The sequence below is a fragment of the Taurulus bubalis genome (genome assembly GCF_910589615.1).
Source record: "Taurulus bubalis genome assembly, chromosome: 9".
Lineage (NCBI taxonomy): Eukaryota > Metazoa > Chordata > Actinopteri > Perciformes > Cottidae > Taurulus > Taurulus bubalis.
Genome location: NC_136597.1, coordinates 10564981 through 10591266, shown reverse-complemented (window position 1 = coordinate 10591266; position 26286 = coordinate 10564981). Strand labels below are relative to the sequence as shown.

Sequence of the window (26286 nt, the reverse complement as noted above, 5' to 3'; positions counted from 1 at the left end):
GTCTGTGGATAGAAAGGAGAAAGGGAAAAGAAGAAAAATGATCTGGGCAGGTTTGTGATTTACTTTCAGAGCCTAAGGAAAAACGCCTCATCTCTAAGTCTCGCTACTCTCACAAAGAGGGAAAGATGGGCTGCCATCCCTAAAATGACATTCCCATGTGCTTCCGGCAACCGGTGTCCTCTTTTGGAATCAGAGGATTGTTGAAAGCAAAAAACCCTGATGTGTAAAAAAAAAAGAAAGAAAGAAAAAATAAAAAGTCTCTTCTCAGCATACCATGACACAAGAGACTGAACTGAGAAAAAAAACAGAATTTTCACAGAATTCACTCGTCTTGTCTATACATCTTTCTGCACTGTTAATTGTGGGAGTTATGGCTAAACCGCCTTACAGTAAACATGCACTGTGCCCAATGCCAGAAAAAAATTGCAAAAAAATAAGCAGAGACTCCCAGGTATGCATCAAAGGTATGCCCAGACTTTGACGACCTTTACATTCAGATCTACACAAAGCTCAGGAGCAGAGGACATATTTCTGAGTGATATATCAGCACTTTTTGGATACTAAATGTTTTGTTGCAATATGTGAGCTGGGTGTATGTTTCAGTGTGTGAATGTGTTACGAGTGTGGTGACACCTGAGTTATCTGTCTGAACTAGTAAGCGGCGCAGACGAAGTTGCAACTGGTGTCAACGAGGCATGGACACAAGCACACATCGTATTTCACATAAAAGGAGAAGTAATCTATGAGACAGGTACAGGATTAAATCACATGTGCTGGATATGAACATCATGCAGTCTGTATAACAGGCTGAAATCAAATGCTCTCTATCAGACCATGAGAGGGAAACTTTACGTGTTGCAGGTACAGGACATTTAATATGTTGACTTCCTCACTAACAAAGCCTAGCAGAGAAGGAAAAAGTCCTGTCAGTCAACGTTGGTCCTTCTCGGGCTGTCCCCGGCCAAAGAAAGTCTTAGTCGACTACTACTTGTACCAGCTTGTGACTAATGGATTAGTTGATTTAATCAAAAGAGTCACACAAAAACACCACTTTAAATCTGGTGTTTACCAGAGTTGTGCACATACATTTCTTGGAAATAAGTTATTCAGTATGAAAAAAACAAACAGACTAAAGAAGTCTGAGCTGACCAAGAGCAAAATTGTGTTAGTTGACTAATCGACTAAGTGAATAATAATATATACATGAATGAAAAAAACATTTAAAGTATCATCTATCCCTCCCCCTCCCTCTGGTACTTTCTATGCACCATCTGACTATGTGCTGACTCTCCATTCCGACACAATGGAAACGGCTGAGTCCAGCAGAGTAGCAGTGCTACAAAGAACGTGTGCGTCAGACAACCTCCATACACAAGCTTTAATGTTTCCATGTTCACCCACACAAGCACAAACATACCCATACACACACGCCTGTGCATATAAAGTAGGTTTGAACCTCTTTCATGTATCACTTCAGGTATTTATATAATTATGACGAGGGATTTGCCTTTGCAGCTTGTTTATCATTCCTAAAAATGACATTGCACACATATAAACGTGGCCGAAGCATCTGGAGCTCTAACATTTGTACAATACTTTGTGTGAATCTCTCCCCACTCCCCATTAATCTCTCAAGGCCTTGGAAGGCTGGACGTGTTTCATAGTGATGGCTGCATGTGCGAGAGACCCAACATTATTGTGTTAACTTTTCCATGTTCTACTCCCCTGAACTGACTCACTGAGTGTACATCACCATGTTTTACGACCACTAAAACTGCAGCGGCCCCCATGACAGAGTAGAAGGTGTTGGTACTGTATGGTACGTGTAATGTGAATACCTCATTCAGAAATGGCTTGATTCCAACTCATGTCAGAGACTCATGCCTCCGGAGGTGTAAGAGCCATTCTGAGAGATACTGTCTCATTAGTGTGGGTGAGGGTGTGGGGAAAGAACTGATGCTTGGCAGGTGTGCACAAGATTGCGTGTCTATGGGAGTGAGCAATGGTGTGCAAAGGAACATCTGACTCCCTGGAGTGCATGTGATTGAAGACTGTAAGTAGCATCTGTATTAACGTCACACTGACGTCTTCAAACTCGACCTACTTGTATAAATATATTAATTGGTTCAAAATAGAAACATAATAATACCTGCAGGACCAATTAAACCAGTATAATTATGAACCGTTACAGACTTAAGAAGGCATTCAGTCCTTTTCCTTCTGGTAAGGAAGTAAGCTGATTCAAAACTACATTTCAAAACATCACACTTTAAATTCTTTACAAAACCAAACAGGCGGTGATTGGGAAGTTGCATGTACTTTTACAGATTCATCTTTCGCCTATATTTAGCATGCCTAAAATAGACATGTCTTGAACAAAAGCAAAATGTTTTGACATGTTAATGTAGGTTAATTGATTCTGCCATATTTGTTCAAAGCTATGGCAAATATTCACCCACCACCACACGCTCAGCAGTTCCCACAGTCCCACCCCGTTGCTTGCTTCACCGCTGAACCCCAGCCTGCGTCATTGGGCCTGATGGAGGTCTGCAAGCCAACCCGGGCCGGTCCCCGCCACCACCACTAATATCACGAGCACCAGCAGCAGCTCCAGCACTACATGCATCATTTTTCTTTGGCACTGCGAGAGGCTTAGGATAAGACAGAGAGGAGGGGATGAGAGTAGAAGCCGAGAGGAGGAGAGGGACTGAGGGTTGTAGAGCTTTGGTGGAAGATGAATGAGTCATGCACAGGAGGGGTATAGCTGAGGAGGAACTTGGAGTGAGGGGGAGGAAACAGCAATATCTGAGACTGTGAAAAGGGTGAGGAGGGGGAAGACAAGTGGCACAATGGATTCTTTCTTTTGCGGCCGTTACGGTTCCATTTCTGAGTTTGACCCTGCAGATGTCATGAGGGAATCACAGCTACAAATCACAGCTGAAACGTACCAAAAAGCCTGCGGCGGTCCCCAGCCCATCCAAACTATCTCTCAAAACCATTACGGCTCCTCCTCGCTCAGCCAAGATATCCCTCACCGTGATGCGGGCCAGACTGCCATTACAAGGTCAGAAAAACTCCTTTCTATTACCCTGGAAGGTTTTGAAACTTTGCCCAGTGGCGCCGTCACTCTCACTTAGGCGCTTTAATGAGTCATATCACCTTCATAATATTGACGTCAAATCAAATTTCAATCTATTGTCAGGAAATCATACATACTTTGAACAGCGACTTGCTAAAACAATGTGCCAGCAAACACTTTGAACTGCCTTTCCCACAAGCCTCGACTCGCATTCTTCGTTGCTCTTGTGATATCTCGTGTTATCTCCCAATGTCAACATTTTTTCTACTTTACTCCAATTTCGTGTTGTTGTTTTTTGCACACATTGGCTTGGTCGCTACTTTGGAGGACATTACTGCTTCACATGCCTACTTTTTCAGCAAATATTTGGAAGATATTTGGGCTTCACCTTCAATAACCGGCCAGAAAAAAACAGCTCTAAATTCTCAGAATAGCGAAACCCGACAAATGTTGAATCTGCTTATGATCATTTGTTCACTATGCCAAGCTTTCATGAGTAAATATCATAACCATTTTAAATCAGTAACATTTCACTCAAAAGGTCACTTCATGCTTGACTTTATCTGTAGAAAATGGCATTCATACTTAAGAAGGATAAAGAAAACCGAACAATTGTGTGACTATGATGCATCCAAAAATATTTAGTAATACGTTAGTTTATATTGCAACTAGCACAAGACAATATAACAACTTTCATTTCTGTTTCCACCAGCTCAGCCCTGATAAAACTGCATTCTTGGACCATAATTGGTCTGTGTGCGGATATGTTTTGTCTACCGTAGAGAGTGTGTGAAAGACAGAAGGACATGATCAGCTTTGCTCCTGCTGTATGATCTCGGTTATCTGAGAGGAAAAACTCAGTCACACACACACAAACACACACAAGGCAGTGAGCACCTGCTTTGTCTCTATTAACAGCCTCTTCATTCATTACAGGGTGGATGGATCAGCAAGTCAGGGAAAGGGGGCTTCAAAGACACTTCCCCTGCCCAGGAGGAAGCTCTGATTCTGGGCCAGGAGGCTACACGCTCCCTGTGCGGAGGCTGGAGGGTGGACAGTCACACAATAGTACAGTGTTTGGCAGAGCGCTTATTGGGTGTGTATCACCCCACAGTATCCTGCTCTCCTCTGTCTTTCAGAGAGTGTGTCTTTCACACAGCAAAAGACCCACGCATGCTTGTGCTTTATTTCATGTAAGTGAAAAACCAAAGGCCAGATGTGATCCTTCACTCACGAGCCTGACCTTTTGTTTTCCACACTTAAAACCACCAAAACGCCTGTTTTTCACACATCCAACCTCACACACACACACACACACACACACACACACACACACACACACACACACACACACACACACACACACACACACACACACACCTCTCGCCGTTTCTTAAAGATTCTGTGCAACACACAGGTCTTCTGTTGGAAGCACTGAGCATGATTTTCTGAGAGAATAACAGTGAGATTGATGAATGAACTTTATTGTATGTCTCTCTGAGTTTCAGCATACAGGGTTAAAAATATCCACATGTTTGCTTGCTCTGGTGGACCCTCATCCCGCTCCTTATCTTAACAGCATTCAAGTGGGACAGAGGGGCATTTAGAAACTTAAAGTAGTCTATTAGTATTTCGGCTAAAAATAATCATTCGTTTGACATGTTAGCAAATAAGCATGTCTTTCAAAATACAAACTACCGATGTGGATTTGATGGCAGACAGAGAAGCATTCATAAGCTGAAGCTGCTAACAGAACACTCGACCTTTCACTTGACTATGCATGTGAGCGATTAGAGATGTTGCTGAATAAAAAAAGGCATCACAATTACTGATCTCACTCACACAATCACAGACTCACACACGCCTGTTCGAGCCTGATAAAATACCAGACCGAGATAGCTAAGAGTTGTGGGGTCTGGTCGACGTCCCCTGACACCTATGGTGACCCTCGGCTGCAAGGGGCCATGGGTCAGAGGTGGCGCTCAGCTGGGGCTAAAAGAGGAAGTAACCTTATCAGCTGTGTAAAATGGGGCTTCCCTAAGTCACTGAGTAAGAACACACACACATCATTAATCACTGCAAGACCCAAGCTAAGATGGAAAGATAGGAAAGTTTCTATCTTTGGTGAATGTGAAGGAAACACACGTAGAGTTAAAAAGGATTTCTTGTGCCTAATCTGCCTGCTGTTCTCAGACTTTTGCTGTAATCCAGCATGAAGCTTTTGGCTTGTAAAGATGTCTAGGAAGTAAAACCACAAAAAAGGTTAAAACTAAGATTGAAAGAAAAGAAAAACAGATTTGAAAGTGTGAAATTTTGTTCCTGCCCGTATAAGCTTTTAGTAATAATTCTGGATGAGTCCACTGTTAGAAGTCTTCCTGAAATCCCAGAGTGCAAAGCCACAAAGATTACATCTAATTCTCCACACTGGGTATGCTGAATCTTCAAAAGAAGTAGGCTGTCTGTGTTCAGAAACTCTGACATGATATTGCAAATATTACACATACGTCTTAAAGAATATAATGTTATACAATCCAGCTAGATGGAATACACATCTAGTATCAATGGTCTTGAGAAGATCTGAGGAGCTAAAACTCATGCAAATAGGCCACATTAAAGTCCAACTGAAATTACATTTAGTCATCTTTTTTTTGTAGTGAAAGATAATGCCAACATGTTTTTTACATATATTGTCAATATATGTAATTAATTATTAAAAAGGAAGACATATCAGAAATGCTCTTTTTCTCTCAAGCCAGTTTGATTGACAGCAGCTGGCACGTAGTGGAAATAGAGAAATGACCACACCAGCATCTTACCAGACCAAAGTGACTTTTGCACGTACATTTACGTTTGATGTGCAGCAGCTAAGCAGCTAATTAACTGTCCAGCCTGCAAAACGTTAGCAACGCACCCGGGTGGATGTTTGTTTGTTTACGCGGTTGCTCGTGCAACAACTTAAGGACAAGACGTGTGTTCATGTTTGTAAGTTCGATAAGAAGGAGACTTTAGCAGGAAAGCTAATGAGGTCTCCATCTACGCAGGCCGATACCTCATGGTATCCCTTCGGCTGGGCTTGCTTGACAAATAAAATGCTATTTAAATTCAGTTGGATTCAAAGTGGTCAACAGTGGAACTGTTGAGCTGTAAAAACATGCATACCACCACCACCACCCCGGAAAAAGGACACAAAAAAAGGTCTGTTGTTATTACACACACACACACACACACACACACACACACACACACACACACACACACACACACACACAGTTGGTTTCCCACAGCCCTGAAAAAGTATCGCCATAAGCTCCTCTATACAACTAACCCTAATCCTAAACATGACTTCAGCGTTCTCCCCCCTATCCTCACCCCTCCTTAACTCTCCCTCTTTCTCTCTCTAATCATGTTTTATACTTTACATTCCGGGCCAACTGTGGTGCCTGTGGCTATCTAGTCTCGCTGAACATTCCCCGTTTCCATATGTGACGCCACTTCACATAATGTGCAAAGGGACAGTATAGCTCCATTATTGGACGACTAGGGTTTATAGGTTTCACTGGCTTATTGTACACCACTGGAGCTGGAAATACAATACACTGTATATGGACGCTGGTTTTGTTTCCTTTATGACACAGGGAGACGGATATTACACACAGCTAACACGTCCACATAAACATAACCTCTAATCCGCCCTCTCATATATAATCTATTGCTTTTGAGATGAGGTCACCATTGAAAGCATTGCCAAGAGGGGAAGCGTTTGGAAAATAAAAGACATAGTCAAGATATAATGGTGGTAATACATGCACTTCGGTTTGGAGAACACTTCTCATTGTACCATTTTATAAACTGGTCACTGTGACCATAGTAAAGACGGGACTTTATTGGCAGAAACAGATCAAGGGCTGGCTGTTTTATTTGCCTGTTTTAAAAAGAAACAGTTAACCTCCCTTTTAAGAACAAGCTGCCCTCTATTCAGTTTCCCGACAAGTAACACTATGGGCAGCAGGCTGGTCAAAGAGGCACAAAGTGTGTATGTGAGTGTGCGTTTGCACTAATTGCTCCCATTCTGTCTGTGTGATCAGCTCATTTACTCTCAATTGGACCCTCAAGAGAGAGAGAACAGAGAGCCAGTCAGTTTGGATGGCAGACAACATGCTCATTGAGAAAAGGCCCAAACCTGAACTCTAGATCGCTGCCGCCGTCGTCAGTAACACACACACACACACACACACACACACACACACACACACACACACACACACACACACACCCACATTACCATCAGTAAATCACGATAATCAAGACTCAGTTGGAGGTTCATATTTTTTTCAGAAGAGGAAACTACAGTTCAAATTCCACTGGCCAGTTGACTGTGTGAATCTCTCAAATGCCTAAAAATGCTTCTAACTTTTGCTGTGATGGATGTTTAAAACCACTCACCATCAAATAAACATGAACTCTGGCTACATTTGGTGTTAGCCAGATGTGAAGTCTTTCCATCATGGAATTAAATCGTTTGAGCCTTGAACTTATAATTAATAACAAAAAACAGAGCAACCTCTTAACATATTTGTCCCCTTGCCAGTCTGCAAGTAAAGGTTTGAAAATGGGCAGGGATTGAACAATAATTGTGTGAAAATGCAATGAGCCAGCAGGACCATTTCACACTAGAGCTTCATCTGCTCCCCATGTTCATAGTCGCACACTCAAGTTTTGCCAGTTTGCATCCCTTCCATGTAAACTCCAAGTAAAGTAGCTGAAAAAGCATTGTTTTAGTGACATCATGCAACTTCCCAACAGGGCTTTTCAGCTTTATTCATTTTTTTCTGAAAGACCATAACTTGCAGATTAATCACAATTTGCATTTGTTTCATGTTTGCTCATTAGTTCCGTCATTGTTATAAACGTTCACCTTTAAAAATAGAGAAATACTGAAATAACCTCAGTCAGAAATAAACTGTGTCGCACTTCTGTGTCGCACAGAGATGCATGTGTTGCTGATTCATTATCACTTCAGGAATAACACCCATTATAAGGCTCATTTCTGTGACTCACTGATTACTTATTAGATTGATTATTTCTCTCCTTATTAATTATTCTCTTACACACTAAATGAAGCATTCACACGTTAGCTCAGATTTGTATTCACACACATTTGGAGTGCTATGCCGGGCCTCTCACACCAGAGTGACTTCCACAGGCAGCCACAGGTACCGTTCAGTTTAAAAACTCTTGTTGCGGCAGCGTGGTTCTCACAATCCAACGGGAGGTTTTTGATAGAGGATCTTAGGAGTTTGATGTTTCAAAGAACTGGATCCAAATTCCCCCGTGTAAATCTAAAGCAGCTTTCTGCTGATTAACATTCCATGTTGGGCTGGGTCATGACGCAGAACAGGGTGAGTCAAAGGAGAGGAAAAAACAGCATGGGTCAGGGGATGGTGGAAGTATTTTACGATTAGGACTGGAGGTTCACTCACTCTTTCAGTCACTCCTTTCATTCTTTCTCCTACTCTCTCTTTCAAACTTAATCTTTGGATTGGGTTTCACAGCAGAGTGGAAAAGGCTCAGGAAAGGAAAGGCCAACCACTTTCTGGGCAGCCACACAGACAAGTGTGTTGTACAGTGTGTGTGTGTCTCTGTGTGTGCTAAGGTGTGGCTTATACTTGCATCAACGACAGACAGTGGTAGAATAAGTAATCAGGTCCTCTCTTATGTTAACAGTTTGACCACAAATTAAAAACACTCCATTATAAGTAAAAGTCAAACATGGAAAACTATACTTCCGTAAATGTACTTTACGTACTTTGTACTTTAACTCGAAAGAGTACTCATTAAAAAAGGCGGGTTCCTGTCAGTGCTGTAATCTGGCATATTATACTATTGGATTATTACTATCATTATTGTTATTATTATTGTAGCATTTTAATGTTGATGTTGATCAAGTGGCACTCACTGCTTTATACACTGTTGGCTAGTTCTCTAACATATTATATGTTTTCTATGTACCTCATACACCATATTGCATCTTAAGTGAATGCACTATGTTACTTTCCATTAGTGGCTATAGATATCTTAGTTTAAGTGAGTAAAACCTGCACAGTCAGCGCAATAAACAAGAGAGGCTACATTTACTTCTATAGACAGAAAACTATTTGTATAGAGCGCTGTTGCATTAACCCTCTTCGTACTATGATGCTCCAATAAAGACTGCATTAAGAAAGAACCACCACACACACTACATCCCATTATAACCTGCCATGGATAAGATAAATAGAGAGGATGAGTATGCATTATTTCATGGGCATCTAAGCAGCATTTTACAGCAGCGGGCAGTGAACAGAGAAGAGCTTTGTTCAAAAGGCCCGCAGCTCTTTTGTCTGCAGTAATGAGTAGGGTTGGTCCATTTACAGCCGCCTGACTCGACTATTGTCCGTGCCATTGTTGACAACAACTGTCCTCACAGAAAGACTAAAGAGAGGGCTGAGTTTGATGCTCGGACGGGATACACATCGGTCGTAACTTCGGCCGGTTAGAGTGGGCATGGTACCTCATGCAATTAGTCGGGAAATCAATGCCACTGTTGGAACATGTGTAAGAGTGACACCCTGACAGTAAATCAATGGACCACCCAACCTCAGACACACATGATGACATTCTGATTCATGTGCATAGTGCAGACACGTTCATATTAGCCCAGGATCAAATAATGGAATGCACCAGGCATCTAAATCATAAATCATGTGGCCATGTGTCAGTCTTGCAGATGACAGCTGAGCACAGAGAGCAGCTCTACATATTCTGTGTGTGTGTGCGCGTGAACGAACAGGGTGTGTTAGGGACCTGCAGGGCGTGTCGGGATGTCCATCTCTTTAGCAGAAGGCAGGAGGCAGTAAACTACCCTTAGCCTGACAAGTCACCTCATTCAACTGGCTGTATGACCCATCTGACACCCAAAGGGGTTTACAGCTCACCCCTGATCCTGCACACACCCCTCTCTCTCACACACACACACACACACACACACACACACACACACACACACTGAATGCAGAGGGAGTGTCCACACCTCAAAAGGAGCCTGCTGAAAAGGTCCATCCTCTTATGCAGTAATGTCCCCTTTTGACCCACAAATCTTCGCACCCACAAAGCAACACTTACTCACACAAAGTCAGACACTCACATTTCTGCCAGCCTCCTCAATGTCCACGAGCTGACAAGCGCTCACATGGGGTCAGCGCTATGGGACGCACTAAAAGTTAAACAAAGCCTCATTGTGTCCACGTCATCGTTAGTGAACACACATACTTAGACACCTGCAGTGCAAGTAACCTGGACGTCGGGGTCGGGACCTCACCAATGCTGGATATAAAGGGTAATAATACCTTGAATACTAATGGTGCTGCAAGATAATTAAAACAAAATAGAAACAGAAAAGCAAACATTTTAGATTTGTTTTCACATTTTCTTTGTTTTTTCCTTTGACTAAATACTTTAACATCTTCTCTCTCTTTTCCTTGTCTCAAAGGAAATGCTAAAACTGATACAATTCACAGACAGACAGAGAAGGATGTTGGACTGAGGGTTTTGGAGACATCTATGTTGTCTTTCAGTGCTCGGACTGATAAAACTATCACTCTTTCCTCTTCCTATGGAAACGATGATTGTTCTTGTGTGACCGTCTGAACTCTTTCGCACACTTTGTGCAAGAGAGGAGCAAACTAGCAATAAAAAGCACAATGAGTGAAAGGAATGATGAACAAAGGGAAGAAGTAACACTTGAAACAACTAAAGCATCCTCCTGAGCCATTCTCTACAGTTGTCTTGTCTTTCAAACACTAAGCAAACAGTGTTGCGACTCCAATACAAACAACTCACAAAGTGTTTGCTGCCTTTTCTCTGCAGGGGGCACCTGTCTCACACATTCCTCTGCCCAGGCATGGCAGCAACACAAATACATTAGTGGGAGGTGAACGCAAGTGCGTGTGCATATGTGCACTAGGTGGCGTTTGTTACCGTGTGTTCCCAGCTGTTGCCTGTGCAGGTGCTGCAGGCGAGCTTGACTCAGTGTTAGTCATCGAAATACTTTATACGGTCATCTTAACAACTTCAGACAGGTTTAATCTGCGCAGTCTGTTTTAATGTGTCTGGCTGTGCCTTTTAATGTGTGTGTTTACGTATGAGTGTGTGTGTCTGTGTGTTATGTAGTTCACAAGAGGCTACTGATCCAGGGGTCTCTGTGGACCACCCACTGTAGGCTTCCTCTCGCAGCAGCAGATGGAGGAGACAAGGAAAGGTATCACCGAGAGCGAGAGAGAGAGAGAGAGAGAGAGAGAGAGAGAATTGTCTTTTTAAATCACCTCCATATTTCTTCTAACTATTAAACCAGAGCCACAACAAACAAATAACTTTAAGAAGTAGTGGCAATATCAAAGTTTAAAGGCCATTTGCTTTTAAGTGTTTCTCATGAGTGTGCATGTTTGTGAGTTAATGCACTTCTTCCCGAGTATCGCAGAAGACCCGGTCAATTCCCTTCAACTGACGTTCCCGCAACCCTCCCCAAGCCACAATGACTAAATAATAGCAGACAGACTTGAAACCGCACAAACACACAGAAACTCACACCATAGCAAACTCACGCATGAGATTTAGACTGGCCACATTGTATATTGTATTTAGACCACATTGTATATCACCAACTACGCCCTTCACAGAAATTAATAAAAACCTAGCTTGGCAGGAAGCAATCGATAAATCATCAGACGCACACACTTTGTGAGTGAAACTGTGCTACAATGTGAACAAAATCAGGGAACGGGAGAAAGTTTCCAGATTGTTGTTCGGTCGACCCACTCAGACTTGTAATATGTGCTGAGTGACAGGGTCTAACCACCATGGGTATTGTTAGTAAATCATGACGAGTGAGAGGTGCTAGCCACATCCTGACCACACACACTAAAACACACAAACCCCTCTACCCTTCCCAGAGAGACCCGACTGCCCAGCAGAGACCCTTTAAAGGAGTGGCGTGGGTGTGTGAGTGTTTTAGAGGAATGTTTGTGTGTACGTGTTGGGGGAGAGGACTATTCTTGCACATGCTAACATAGCTCCTGTGCAAACAGCAGACTGAGTGACAAATCTGTTTTCATTCTCCTTTTCACGATGCCGGAGTGAAAGGATGACGGCTGGGCATGTGTGCGGCCTGACGATCTTCATCGACACCCCCTCCTGCATTTGTTCCATGTCTGCCAGGTTTTTACTCGACACAATCTCTCTTTTCAGCCCAATCCTTCATCTTTTTTTCTAATTCTTGTTCTGAATTTTAGTTATTGTACTTACTTACTCATTCCAAGATAAACAACAGCCCCTGCTTTACCCACTTGGGAAACCCCATGACCACAAATGGCCAGACATACAGAAGAAGGCGAGGCGAGGGATATTTCATTCAACTGCTTGCCAAGTGTTCAGAGTTTGGGTTTGAACAATACACACACACACACACACACACACACACACACACACACACACACACACACACACACACACACACACACACACACACACACACACACACACACACACACACACACACACACACATTGTTTCCCTACCCTGGGACTACTCCCATTCTCCAATTTCAGCCTGTGAAGTCTCAGAAGGACTTGCAAAAACTGCAGGGTGATAATTAGCTCCATTTACCTTTTGCCTCTTGAGAGAAACATGGGAAGAAAATAACACACACCATAATGAAGATGGGAAGAAGCTGGAGAGAACTTGTGCTAAGGAGCAATTCTGCATTGAGACAGTGGTGCTATTTAAAGAATGGTAAGAAAGGAGAACATCCTCCATCCATCTTGTGTGTGTGTGTGTGTGTGTGTGTGTGTGTGTGTGTGTGTGTGTGTGTGTGTGTGTGTGTGTGTGTGTGTGTGTGTGTGTGTGTGTGTGTGTGTGTGTGTGTGTGTGTGTGTGTGTGTGTGTGTGAGTAATGATGCCTTCCCCAGCCGTTGTCTGAGCTACAGGTTCTCAGGAGCCTGACTCCAACAGAAGCCCTGTGCTTCCTCTCTGGCTGACCCTTGGCCAGAGGAGAACTGGCAGGGTGCACAGAGAGAAGGTGAAAGACAGGAGGAGAAGCGGAATAAGGAAAGACAAAGTTCGGAGGACAGGAGATGAAGGGGAGGCCAGTTTTTCTATGATTTGATTTTCAGACTGCGGTGACACACAAACTGGCTTGCAGACGTGCACGCACACATAAGTGCGACAAAGAAAGCCCAAACAGAGCGCCAGAGAGCGTTAGATGGAGAGCTGCAAGCAGAAATGCACAAGCCAGGGCATGAATAGTACTTGACCTCACGGTGCAGGCCGGCTGAGCGCTAACCTCACCACTCTCTAGCTACCAACACGAGTCGGTCACAGTGTAATTGCAGCCTTCAGAGCAGAAGTGCACTAGAGCCAAGAACCACATGGCAGGTTCATCTCCTGCTCTTTTTTTTTTTTTGTCTCTGTGCTTGTCACTGTGCCTGTGCACTGTACCTATAAGAATCTCAATCTCCACATGTTCAACCATTTGAAAACACATTATTTACACGTCTCACCTCTCTTCTGCTGATAAAGTTGTTAACTTAAAAGTGCAATGTGCCACACCTTGTAACATGTAAAAGTTCAATTGTTTTGAAATCAGGGCCCCTATTTCTTCTCTATTCATCAGTAGTTAAGAATTCATAGACATACAAACATCTGTATTCTCTTCAGTCCCTGTCTCACATACACAACATACAGTGGTAGTGGTTTCCTAGAATGAAGAGAAGGAGGCATGCAGGTGAGGAGAGAGAGATGGAGCTCCTGGGAGGTTTCCACGGGGTTGAGACAAGAAGAGGGGCCTCCACTAATGTTTGTGTCTCCCAGCATGCGGCTGGAAATGCTATCCATCCAGACATGATGGATGTCAGGGATCTCAGCAGCAGATATCACACAGACATCCTAATGAGGTTAAGAAGCACTAGTTGTCACACCTGCATACAGAGGAAAAGCCCACCACATGCTGATAGTGTAAATCCTTTCCATCTCTGTCTGCCTGTTTGCTACTTATCAGTCTGCGTCCTTATCTCAAGTGATTTTAGATTTTCTTTGAGAGTGTGTGCGTGCGAGTGTGTTATTGTCTATTCAGACACCGGGATAGAGCCACAATGTTATCAGAGACACAGAGAGACAGCAAGGCATCTCTTCCTTGTGCTTTCACGTGTGGGATTGCCTCTCTGGTAACTGCCATAAAATGTCCCATTGTTCTCCTGACATCAGATGGCCTCTCTGTAGGATCCTGTCTGCAGACCTGATGTCAAAACAATGCAATAAAACTACTTTGGCGATATATTTGTATGAAACCACCTCTATGAGTAAAAGCTCCTTGCACTCCAGCTGGGTGGGTGTTACAGTATTTATGACTCTCTGACCCTCAGGCCGACCCCCCCCCCCCTTGCCCACTTTAAACCACTGACACATCTGCCCCCTTCAACCCCATCAAGCAGACACACACGCCCATTCTTAGCACCTGACTGGACTGCTGAAAGACTCCTTCTGGAGCGTTCAAGATATTCCCTACCAGAGGCAGACGTTTAACTAAAGACAAAGCATAGAATTGTCAAGAGTCTGCTTAATGGCATAAAGGTGTGTTGACCTCTTGACCTCTGCCAGAGTGAATGCTTGGCTGGGTTTTGCATTATATATTTACCTACAGTCAGGTTGCCTTTGAGTGTGTCTTTACAGCCCCTTTTAACAGAAGCACCATAAGGCCAGGGCACTGACACACATACATACATATAATATATATGCATCATATATCATATATATATATATATATATATATATATATATATATATATATGTCTATATATGTATAGAGTGTGTGCACTGTATAGTCCGATACCTAATGTAAAACACATGGTTAGCAATGATAATGCTTGTTTAATAGAGCCGAAATTAGTCACACAATATTCCCATTGGGTTTGCAAAGAGTTAAACAGAAACAGGTTTGATGAGTTGATGATCATGTTGGCGTTTTTAGAGGCTGTATTTAGCTCTTTGGGGTGGAGAAGAAGGGGAAGCATTGAGGGGTGTTCTGAGCCTGGCTTAAGTCATGGTCTGTTTAACTGCTGTCTGACTGACTTCCTCTGCAACCGCCGCTCCACTGCAGAGACACACTACCGGCACAAAGCCACACAAGATACTAATAGTCCAATTCATATTCACACATTATGCACCGAGAGACACAAGGCAAAAGGGAAGAATTAGGTTCAACCACTGAAAAAAGGGGAAACAGTGGGCACCCATTTTATGAAGATGAGCATCATTCCTGTTTTACACAAGTTGAACCGAAGAAAATTCCACCCTCAAACAAAGCATCCTTTCATCAGTGTGAAATTCCACCACACACCGCCCAATTCCCTCTTCTATCTTCTCCCTCCAATGCTCAATAGGCAGATTATCTCAATGTCGGAGAGGAAACTTGGCCACCCTTGCGAGAGTGTATTATGTCCAGCCCTGTCTGCGACCCTGCAGTGGAACACAGATGGGCAACACAACACGGATAGACAGACAGAAAGACACAGCAGATGTAGCTCAATAGACAGAGCCTATTAATTCACCCAAAAATATTCAAACAACACATACTCACATGGACATGTGCCCACACATGCATATGTAACCCACAATAGTGGGAACATTTCCAAAGAGACATATCCTGTACAGACACAGTAATGCAAACAAAGTGTCAGATCAGATTTTTCATATCGCAGCAGCCTCATGTGCAGGCAGTCAAGCCGTACAAGTTTTCCTCGCCGCACAAACACAACATAGACTCTAACCCAAACACACTCCTCAGCATTTGAAAGGAAACCCTATAGACATGGTCTACAGGGCAACCTGATGATGAATGTTCCCGCTCCGTCTGCGTCCCCCAAATATTATCGAAACCTTTATGTTTATGCACCCCTAAATGATTACCTCCCTAAAAATGCGCATCTTCTGTTGGTTACCGATGAGATCTGAACTATTTATATTCATTCCAGGAAGAAATCCACATGTGGCACATGTGCTGTGCAGATCTTATCAACAGAAAGAGACTAAAGGCTCTGGCCAAGGGTGTCCTGTCTTGACAGTCTTTTTTCCTGTGCCCACATGTGTTCTCCATGTGGCTCCGCTCTAAATGTGCCCCTTCCTTCCACTAACCACGAGGGAATTCCAGGGAGCCGTACTGTACGTAGTTTCCTGCTAAATATGCGGTGTGAGCCACTGTGGCTTTTTTTAAATCACCACGTTTATCAGGGTGACCTTGACCCAACAGGTGATGTTTTAGGAGATGGAAAAGCAAAGATTTTGTAAAAGAAAAAAAGGATTCAAACTTTATTTTACTAAGTTTCACTGTAGAGAGTAAGTAGGAAGTACAAAGAGGCCAGGGTAAGGTACAGGAAGATAGGAGAGATGAACAGACAAGGTTAAGGTCAGAGACTGCAATCAATGTGGATTGAGAAGAGCCGCGAAAAACAATAAAAAGACAAGGCTAAAAAGCTAAGTCAAAAGGAAGTCAAAAGGAAGGAAGATGGAAGAGGCTGGCGTGATGTTTTGAATGTTGGAAATCATATGCCCAGGTTTGTTAAAGCATAACAGGAGAAACTCTCAGAGTGAACAATTCTAGATGACTTAAAAACCCAACAAGGTTTGGTTGTCAACATAACTTGGGGGGAGGGGCGACGTATCTTGTGATGTGGGCAAAAGGGATTTAAACAGGCCGCTGAGCTTTGATGTTTACGTACGCATTGTTGCTGACAAAGCTGCCAGAGGCTCGATGCGCAAACAAACACATTCCAGTGTCTGATGAGAGAGACGAGACAGTTGGAAGAAGGGAGGGTGGTAAGAGAATGAGTATCATAGCTAGCCCGTTTCATGGTTGCAATAAAAACGTATGGAGATATACTGCATCTATTCCGGTCACTGGCAGGTCAACGGACTTTTCATGAAAGTAATAAAAAGCAAACCTCTCTCGCCCTTGCGCTTTGATTCCAAAGAACGCCTCATCAAACATGACTCGACACCCCCAGTGAATGGATGTCTGTGTTTACTGTCACTCAGTCCGTCCTCAATCAACTCTGCTGACTGAAGAGGCAAACTCCAGCCAACACACACAAACAAATATGCGCAAACACATATTCTCTTTCAAAGGCACGGATACCATCAGCGTCAGAGGAGAGAGACAGAGATGGGAGAGACAACAAGACATCAAAAGCAAAAACATGCAGAAGAAATGTAAAAGGCGGTGGTGGCCTACTTATGGCTAAAGGGCAACATTTCACACATTAACACACACACACATGCGCACAGCTCAGATAACCTGTCATGATACCTCCTGAAGCTGACACACTCACCGACCAGCTTGCCATAAAAGCTGCTGTTGCTTCTCCTTCTTGTTCTTTTTCACTTTCTCTCTCACACTTTCCAAATTCTCACTCTGGAAAATTGGCTGGCTGTTCAGGGTGTTGGCGAAACTGTTTCCAAACATCATACAAGCTGTGAACTTTCACTCAACCTATAGAAGACGGTCTGTGAGGCCGGTTCAGATATCCCCGTGCAGGACGCAGGAAGTATACTACAGATATGCCTACCGATATGTTTCTATTTAAAGGACGTTTGGATCAACAACGTACTCAACAGTAAAGAAACATGATAGAAAATGCTGAACAGAGTGTTTTTGTCCACTGAAAAATGTTTGCTTGCTCCACCCTCTGCACACTCATAACCTGAGCAGTAATGCAAGTTAGAAGGAAGAGCCTCTTCTTCTCCTTCTCCGCTTCTAAGGGCGAGTGTTTGTATATGTGTGTGCAGGGGAGGGGGTATTAGTGTACAGAGTGGTTTACTACCCATGGAGTTTTTTGCTTCCGTTTGTGTTGCATGTCAACTGTAGTGAGAGTAAGATAAATAATCGAAACGCCTTCAAGTCTACTTATGTGTACATAGTGTACATGTAATGGATATCTGTCCGTGCATAAGCGTGAAAACGGTGACCAGAGGAGAGAGTCATGTGTGAAACAGTGTGTCTACAGACCGGCGCGTTTGCTTTTCCAGTGCGATATGTCGGAGCTTTGCCATTCAGGCTCCACACACTGCCGCTCTGACTCCGCTGGACAAAGAGGTCACTGACGGCATCACAAAAAGCGCCCTCTCTCAGCCCGTTTACAAAAACAACAGTTTATGCATGAAAGGGGAAAAAAAGGGAAAAGAAAAACATCACTTTCCTAGCGTGGATGAACAACATCCAAAAGAAGCCGTGTTCTTTTTATTTTCAGTGCCGGCTGATGGAAGTGCGCACAAACACGCACACACACACACACTTTTCCTCAGCTGCTTGACTTTGGCCGACCTTGTTATACGGATCACAATCAGGGAGGATATGTGGGCTTGCAGCTCTATCTCTCCATGGCTCCATCCAGCAGAGTCAGTGTGCCTCCAACATATTTCACCAGGGAACACAGCAAGGGGTTATTATCTCCAATCCCTGGTCAGACAAATCTGTTTCCACTTAAACTACACACTCCCTGAACCCCCTCCAAGTTCGCTCTACTCACTTCCTCCCCCAGTCTGCCCATCTGATCTGCTTGTGTGTAATTAAATATTACAACCAAATCACCCACAAAATGGTTCTGTATCGACTACACAACTGGCTTCAATTTTGTTAGAGCACACAGGCAGAGAGGCTGATGCATGTCAGCTAATGCCTATTAGCAATTAGAAATGTGATGGTTGGCATTGGTTTTCAGGGGAAAGGAGCAGGAAAACTGATGATTTGTGGTTTGACAGAGACTCAGAGGAGATTTAATAGACAAATATGTAGAAAAAAAGAACCAGAGAGGCACCACTTTACATATTGTGCCTGTAAGCGTTGTGCTCATAAGTGTCTTGGAAATAAGTCATTAAGCATGAAAAAAAACATGTATTACAACAACTAATTGACTAAAGAAATCTTAGTAGACTACCGGTAAGATCAAAGTGACTGATTAGATGACTATCAGGGTGCCGCCCTACTTTGCAAACCATATGCCGCAACACTTAATTAAACCATTTATGTCTTAAATGATAGTCTTTTAGTAGCAATGACATATTTCTTACAGTGACTGACTGCACTTGGTTTATGTCTAGGTAGGGTACAATAACTACTGTAACATAGTAGCTTATCATGCACATGGTCTTTTCTGCATTTCCAGTCATAATTACAATATGTTTTGCATTGAGCAAATACACTTTGTCTAGTCAAATACATGTTGACATGCATTTTCTTTATGTAATTTATGACTTTTTACTTTTGCTTCAGCAAATTTGTATCTGCCTCAGGACTTTTAAGCAAACATTTACACAGGTCTTTGGTGGTATTTTCACTCCAATTTCATGTAAAGGTCAGGCAGACCGGAGCTTCCCTCGCAGCATTTCAGTCAGTGGGAGAAAATGAATATGAGCTGTGGGAGCTAAATGTTATGTGAAGAAAAGCCTTCATATTCCTCAACCCTTTTGCCCTGATCCTCACCTCCTCACTCTGTCGAAGCCGTTACGTTAGACGGTGTTTTCTCTTGCACCTCAACATTAGTCTCATACATTACACCCAATGTTGAATCATTATCGGTTCGCCATATTACCCGTTTTCCTTTTTGGCTTGTGTTGCTATAGCTACGGATTCAGTGGGAAAGATCGGCAAAAAAAAAGGACTGGTAACTTGTGGGAACCAATATGATCCAAGGAGGCAGAAGCACTGATTAGCCTGCAGTCCAAAGCAAAGTTGGCTCCTCAGCCCCAGTCCATGGTTTCAGAGCATCACCATGCAAGTCACTTGATCACCAAGAAGTGTAAAACATTACCAGGCTCACGAGGCATGTGAGCATACTTTAGTGTATTTCTCATGTCCAGCTTACTACAGTAAACAGCAAATAAATGTGTACAAATGGCATCAAAATGATATTGATAATTTCCATATCATCTGTAGGTGTCCAATCGTCAACCGCCAATCACTAGCGTCACGGCATCTATTAAAAAACACTAGTATGACCACCACTGACCATTAACCTATGACCCTTAAAAACGAACATTTATATATTTCCGTTGTATAACGACTAAGCCAGACTCCCAACACAGGTGCATGTGGCGATGCTGTCTCAAAGCCGACTTCACACAGATGATGGGATGCACAGTGGTTCCTTTCAACAAAACCACTACTTGCATCCAGGCAATGCACAACCCTGCCTGGTCCAAGATTCCAGCCATCTTCCAGCCAGTCTTCCTGCTTCCCTCATTAAGTAGTCCGGCGAGAACTCCAAACCAACGTGCAGGACAGATTCCCTCGAGAAGCATAGCCAGGACTCTGTGGTAATGCATGTGACACACTGGCTGCACATTTTCCAATTCAAACAAGCCAAAGAGGCTCAATACCAATCTGAACTCTCGTCTTCTCTCTGGATAGACCCAAGCATGACTCTCCAAGAATGGGATTAGAAAGAATAAATCAGGGTTTCCAAAGGCAGACGTTTTAAAGTTTGCGGTCACTATTTTTGTGTCTCTGTTTGTGTCCATTGCCATTTTTCTGTCATCCTCGTCGTATTTGCTTCCTCCCTATCAGTGCTTCACTGTAAACAGTTTTAAAAAGCGTGACTCATGCTGCTGTAATGGAGTAGGAGGAGCATGGCTGGAGATCAAAATAATGACTGAAGTTTCAAGAGAGAAAGAGGAGCGAGTAAAGACGGGCTCCACCCAGGGGAGTAAGCCTGCCTGTTATTTCACTTTCGTTGTTATTCATTTTACAAACTAAATGATCTGTATCAAAAGGATGTGAAATAAATGTGAGCTTCCAGAATCAATGTCATTGGTTTTGTAATAGCTTGGCAAATCTTATGCGGTGTCATATCTGCAAAAGCATTACTCACGGTTTTCCAAGAATAGTCTATACCCACACAAGTGCATTGAAGCTCCCACAGATGAGCACATTGAAACACATGTGCACACCAGCAGTCTAATGGGTCAGTGTTTTTACAGCTGGGACCAGACAAAGAGCCTATGCAAACAGGGACATGGACCATCAGTGTGTGTGGTACCCACACAAAAACACCCTCACACAGAAACAGAAATTCTAGGGATTTGTGACGGATTAACCCTTATTATACTAAAGCTATATACCTTTTGGTTTGAGCTCTATACACACTATGACCTTCTAATGGCGCTCACATGGTTAACCTAAATTCATCCATACAGTCATTCAGGGCAAACACAGGCTTGATTTTAATGCCTGCAAATTTGGCAGCGCGCCTATCGGATGAACATAAGTCTATCTCACCATAATATTAATATCTCGATGTGTTTTCCAAAACTCTAGTTGATCCTGTTCCAGATTTGTGGGGCAAGGAGTGTATTTTAAGAGTGCTGGTTTCCCCATCTGTGTGACCACAGTGCTGGGCTGCTCTCCCTGCATCTTTCTGCCCACTGTTCCCACGCCTCTTTCTGGGCTAAATACATATTTAGGGGAATACTGCAGCAAATCATGTGTTTTACTCTCTCAGTGAAGTCCTTTTTTACTACTTTTATAGAGCTGGAGCAGGGAGACTGAACTTTGCTTTTTTTTAGTGCTGGACCAAATCAAAGTTTATTGGTCCAGGTAAATGTTGCTGAGCATGAATGCTCTCTTTCACTGATTCATACAGTAGTACAGATTCAAGCCACAGAGGAGCACTTTCCAACCAAAAGCTTCCACAACGCTGTTGGGAGTTAGCACTGTTGATCAAGATCTAGTCACTAGTTTGCTTATCTACTGCAAATATATTAAATTACTGCATAAACAGCTAATTTGGGAAACAAAAACGGACACAAACACTCTGAGAACATTGGACAGTGTCACAAAAACTCAAAAGGAGATGCACTTGGAAAACTGATCCGTCAGCCAGACCAGAGATTAACAGACGCATGTGCAAGTCATAAAGACCATCACTGCATAGCCACTTCCACTGTCCATTAGTAAAGCTACTACTCTGCACTTTGAAATGCCCCACAGCACTATCAATACAATTCAAACCAGGAAGCTTGTGCTATTTCCTTGTGAGAAGAAATGAATGACAAATGGATTCGTCTGTATAGCGGCACTGTGTTCAACCAGAGATGTGGAGCCATTTGAACACATGCAAAGCAGACTAAACGGTTTTTCATGATGTGTGTGTGTGTGTGTGTGTGTGTGTGTGTGTGTGTGTGTGTGTGTACACGGGAATGTGCGAGTGTGTGCATGAGTAATGAATAAGATCCTGGCACATCACAACCGGGTTCCTCTAATGCACTCCCTGTGGACCAGAGGAAATAAACAGATAAAGATGAAGTGGACGTGAACGCAATAGCAAAGAAAAGAGAGAGAGAGAGATAGAGAGAGAGAGAGAGAGAGAGAGAGAGAGAGAGAGAGAGAGAGAGAGAGAGAGAGAGAGAGAGAGAGAGAAGAGCGAGAGTGAGCATGAGAGGGCAAGAGGAGAGGAGGGAGGGAGTTTTCAGAACTGTTATTGGAGCCGTAGAAGTCATTTTGACTTAAATAGTTCCAGATGTGGGCCAGCCCCTGAGAAAGAGAAAGAGTCAGAGAGAAATCAAGAAGGAGGAGGATTTATCCGACTGTATCCTTTCATATGATCAGTAGTCTACCCTCCCATCCGGAGACCATCTGGTTTGAGAGCAGAATAAGCGGACATTGCCTTTGTTTACACTGATGGTTGTGGTGGCTGTGGGGGGCTTCAGCAGCGGAAAGTCTGCGGAAAGCAAGGTTTAGGGTGTGGGGTGTCAGGTGGTCAGGTGGTAAGGGGGTATGGGTATGTGGCTTGCACAGCCTGCTCTTGGGCCTATAAAAAGCTAGGGTGGTCAGAATAAGGGTCTGTTGTTATTACACACACACACACACACACACACACACACACACACACACACACACACACTTTTCAAAACCAATGACTGAACTCCCCAAAATAGGACCCAACCAAAAGACATCCGGTGAAATACAAAAAGCTGCTCTTTAACTTATTTTGAAATTAATAGCTCTAACTCAAGCACATGGTCATATTATGGGAAAGTCCAAATCGCTGCGCTCTATTGTTTTTAACACTTCCAGGCTTGAATGGAGGGCACATTGTGAAGAAACCAGTGGAAACTGCACATAATATGAAATGTAATGGATCAGTGAATGAGTGTGTGCATGCAGGCTACTTTGTTTTAGATGCTGAATTGATCTCAGACCTTTAGGAAGTTGGCAGTGCTACGGCATTAACCCCTTCTCCACATACATGCCATGCTTGCGTGTAAAGGTGCTCCTGCATTACAACGTCTTAACTTCTATTAATAGTGAGCCCGTGGCCCTGTCATAATAGCTATCTTTCTCTCCCTCGGTTATGTATGTGTATGTACATGGATGTGTATGCCCAGCTTCCACAGCATTTGTTTTCACTCCCTCTGTGTTGGGCTAAGCTGCACAATCTCACAACAAAAGGCCATTGTGCTGTAGTGAAGAGCTCCGCTTTGGGAGCTGGTAGTGGGCCACAAACAAAGGCTGGTTACAATGTCCCAACACAAGCTCATGAATCAAATCAACACTGGGCTGCCAAAAGCAGCCACGGAAAGAGCACTATGAGTCTACTGGGGTTTGACAAAGAGGGAAGGTAAAGAGAGTTGATAGAAGGATGTGAGGGTGGAGGAAAACAAATGGACAGGGAGCAGGATGCACAGCTGGATCTGGAGGAGAGAGGAGGGAGAGATGGAAGATATGTGGAGATGGTGGTGGGTGAAAGGGATTTTGTCCAACAGGAGGAGAGCGGGATGAGGAAATGGAAGAAGGGGAGGATTTGAAAGGAGTGCAGCCAACACAGCAGGAGGATGAGAGGTGAAGTCCGCCTCCACAAAGAGCTGTGTCAACATACAGGCCTCCTGCCTGTGCACTAAGGCGCTCTGCACCCCGTATTGTAACCTTAGAACAAGAGTGACATATGAGGACTCAATCTTGTAGCTGACTGATTGAAGTCGTCAAAATTAAAGTTGGCAGTTCAACAACAACAAAAAATAAATCCAGCAGTCGTTTCTCCTCTTACGACCTTGGTCCGAAACAAAATACCTTCTTTGTTCGTATCTGATAGCGTTCTGTGTTTTCCTATTCTGGCAGGTCAAATTAGCAACGAGTCCGTCAAAGGCTCACGCACAAAGAGCTGCTATTGTATCCAGCAGCAGGCCACATTGCACCTTTTCCACACTGTGAGGGAGTGGAAAAGGGTGACCAGCAGCACTCTGGAGGTAGAGTGTGTGACAGAAATAAAATACAAGTTTGAGCTGTATTTTTACATCCATCACCACACAGCAAAACACACAGAATGCTGCCATTTCAATCAATGAACCCACAGAACAACTGGACATTATGTTGTTTTACGTGTATATTGAAAGGGAGAAGAAAGAAAAAAACTTGAAATAGATTTACCATTGGCGTTCTTCCCACAGATCAGGTGCTCGTAGAGCTGCAGGACTCCCCACAGTTCCGCGTCATTGTTCACCACCCCCTCGAGGGCCTCGGCGCTCATTAAGGCGCCTGCTGACCCCGAATCCGGCCACGAAGGACCCCTCTCGGCCATCAGCACGCGGGCTCCTATCTCCTCCACCAGCGCTTCCATGCATGCAGTCAGGCATATAGCCGCATACTCGTGGATGCGCACGGAGATGCGGGTGTCCACCATCCAGCGGAAGAAGCGTCCCACGGAGAAGGAGAGGCCGCAGCGGGCGGACTTGCCCTTCCTCAGCAGCTCCCCGGCGCTCATGCTGTACATGGAGATGGCCTTGACCGTGGCAGAGACGCAGTGGTCGGCCAGGGACCAGCTGAGCACCAGCCGCATGGCGCTCTGCACCTCGAAGCGCGTGCAGCGGCAGTGCATGACGCTGAGCCGCTGAGCCTCTCTGGAGATGCGGATGAGAGCCCGGCGGAGGAGAGCGGACAGCCGCCTCACGGCCTCCGGGGAGAACACAGGTGCGGGGCCCACTTTGACGCTCGCGCTCCCGGCCACTTTGCGAAGTATCTTGGCCACCTCCTCTTCCATCCAGGGGAACTCTTCCAACTCCGGCAAGCGGGGACACTTGGAGAAGATGTCCTCCGGGTCTTCTGGGAGGACGGTGTTGACCGTGTCCCAGCTGTTGTTCCTGCTGTTCATGGAGCCGGAGTAGTACCACCAGTTGCCCCGGTGAGGGGCCGTCATGAAGGCCTGGGAGTTGGACTTGGAGGAGGACAGGCTGAGGGACTTGCAGGAGTCCCCTGCCCCATAGCCGGAGTCCAGCGTCAGGTCCTCCAGGGTTTTCATGTGGACGTTGCTCAGACCAGCCATTATTGGGAAACTATTTCGACAGTGTTTTTGGAGGACGCGGAACACCTCGTCAACGGTTTACCTGAAGTCAATCAAGCAGCAGTCGAAACTCCCCGCGGTGCTGGACAAACTGGTTACACAGCGGCACGCTTGTCAGACATGCTGCTAAAACAGAGTTCACTTCAAGGCAGCCAAACAACACAATTGCACGCGCAGATAAAATCCCTCGAGCTACTTTTTGTTGTCAAAACCCCCCTATATTGTGGTGATAAACGAGACTTGAAGTCGCACCGGTCTCACCTTTCCCCGGACAGCGCAGGGGATTGAAACTTTCCTCCGGGATCCACAGTCTTTTAAAGCGCGCATGAAATGTCTCCCCGCGTTTGAATACAGCCAGACCCAAGCTCACGTGTTACAGCATGTCCCGTTCAGCCGCTCGACGGACCGAAAACTGCTTCGTTTCTGTAGATAACCGTGGAAAAGTCCGAGACTAGCTCATCGCCCTCCCGTCCCTGCGCTTGGTCAGGAACAGCCTGTTGGGGACGCTCCGCCGCAGATGTCTGTGAGGCGGGACCGCTGCTGAGTGACAGCCCGGAAGCAGCTCGAGCACCAATCAGGAGAGGGGCCAACTTTTGCCGGCAGCCAATCAAGACCCGGATCAAAATGTTTCCCGATTTTGGGAGAATAACTGAACTTTGTTTTGCCTCAGACGTGCAACAAAGAAATGACCTCAACATGTGTGACCCAGATATGTCTGAAGGATATTTGCCTTCTTGCTCGAGTAATGTATTTTGAATACACGTTCACACAAATCCGTAGAATAGCCTCCAA

At 44.3% G+C, this 26286-nt stretch overlaps 1 protein-coding gene across 1 annotated transcript in view; it reads right to left on the bottom strand.

Annotated features, from left to right (window-relative positions):
- Nucleotides 1–25476, bottom strand: part of abtb2b (ankyrin repeat and BTB (POZ) domain containing 2b) — a gene marked incomplete at its 5' end in the record, with an annotated part of 43010 nt that extends 17534 nt beyond the window's left edge. The window contains one exon of the mRNA XM_079224281.1: nt 24585–25476. Within this exon, the coding sequence (XP_079080407.1) occupies nt 24585–25476 (892 nt within the window). The remainder of the gene's footprint in view (nt 1–24584) is intronic.
- Nucleotides 25477–26286: the final 810 nt, after the last annotated feature.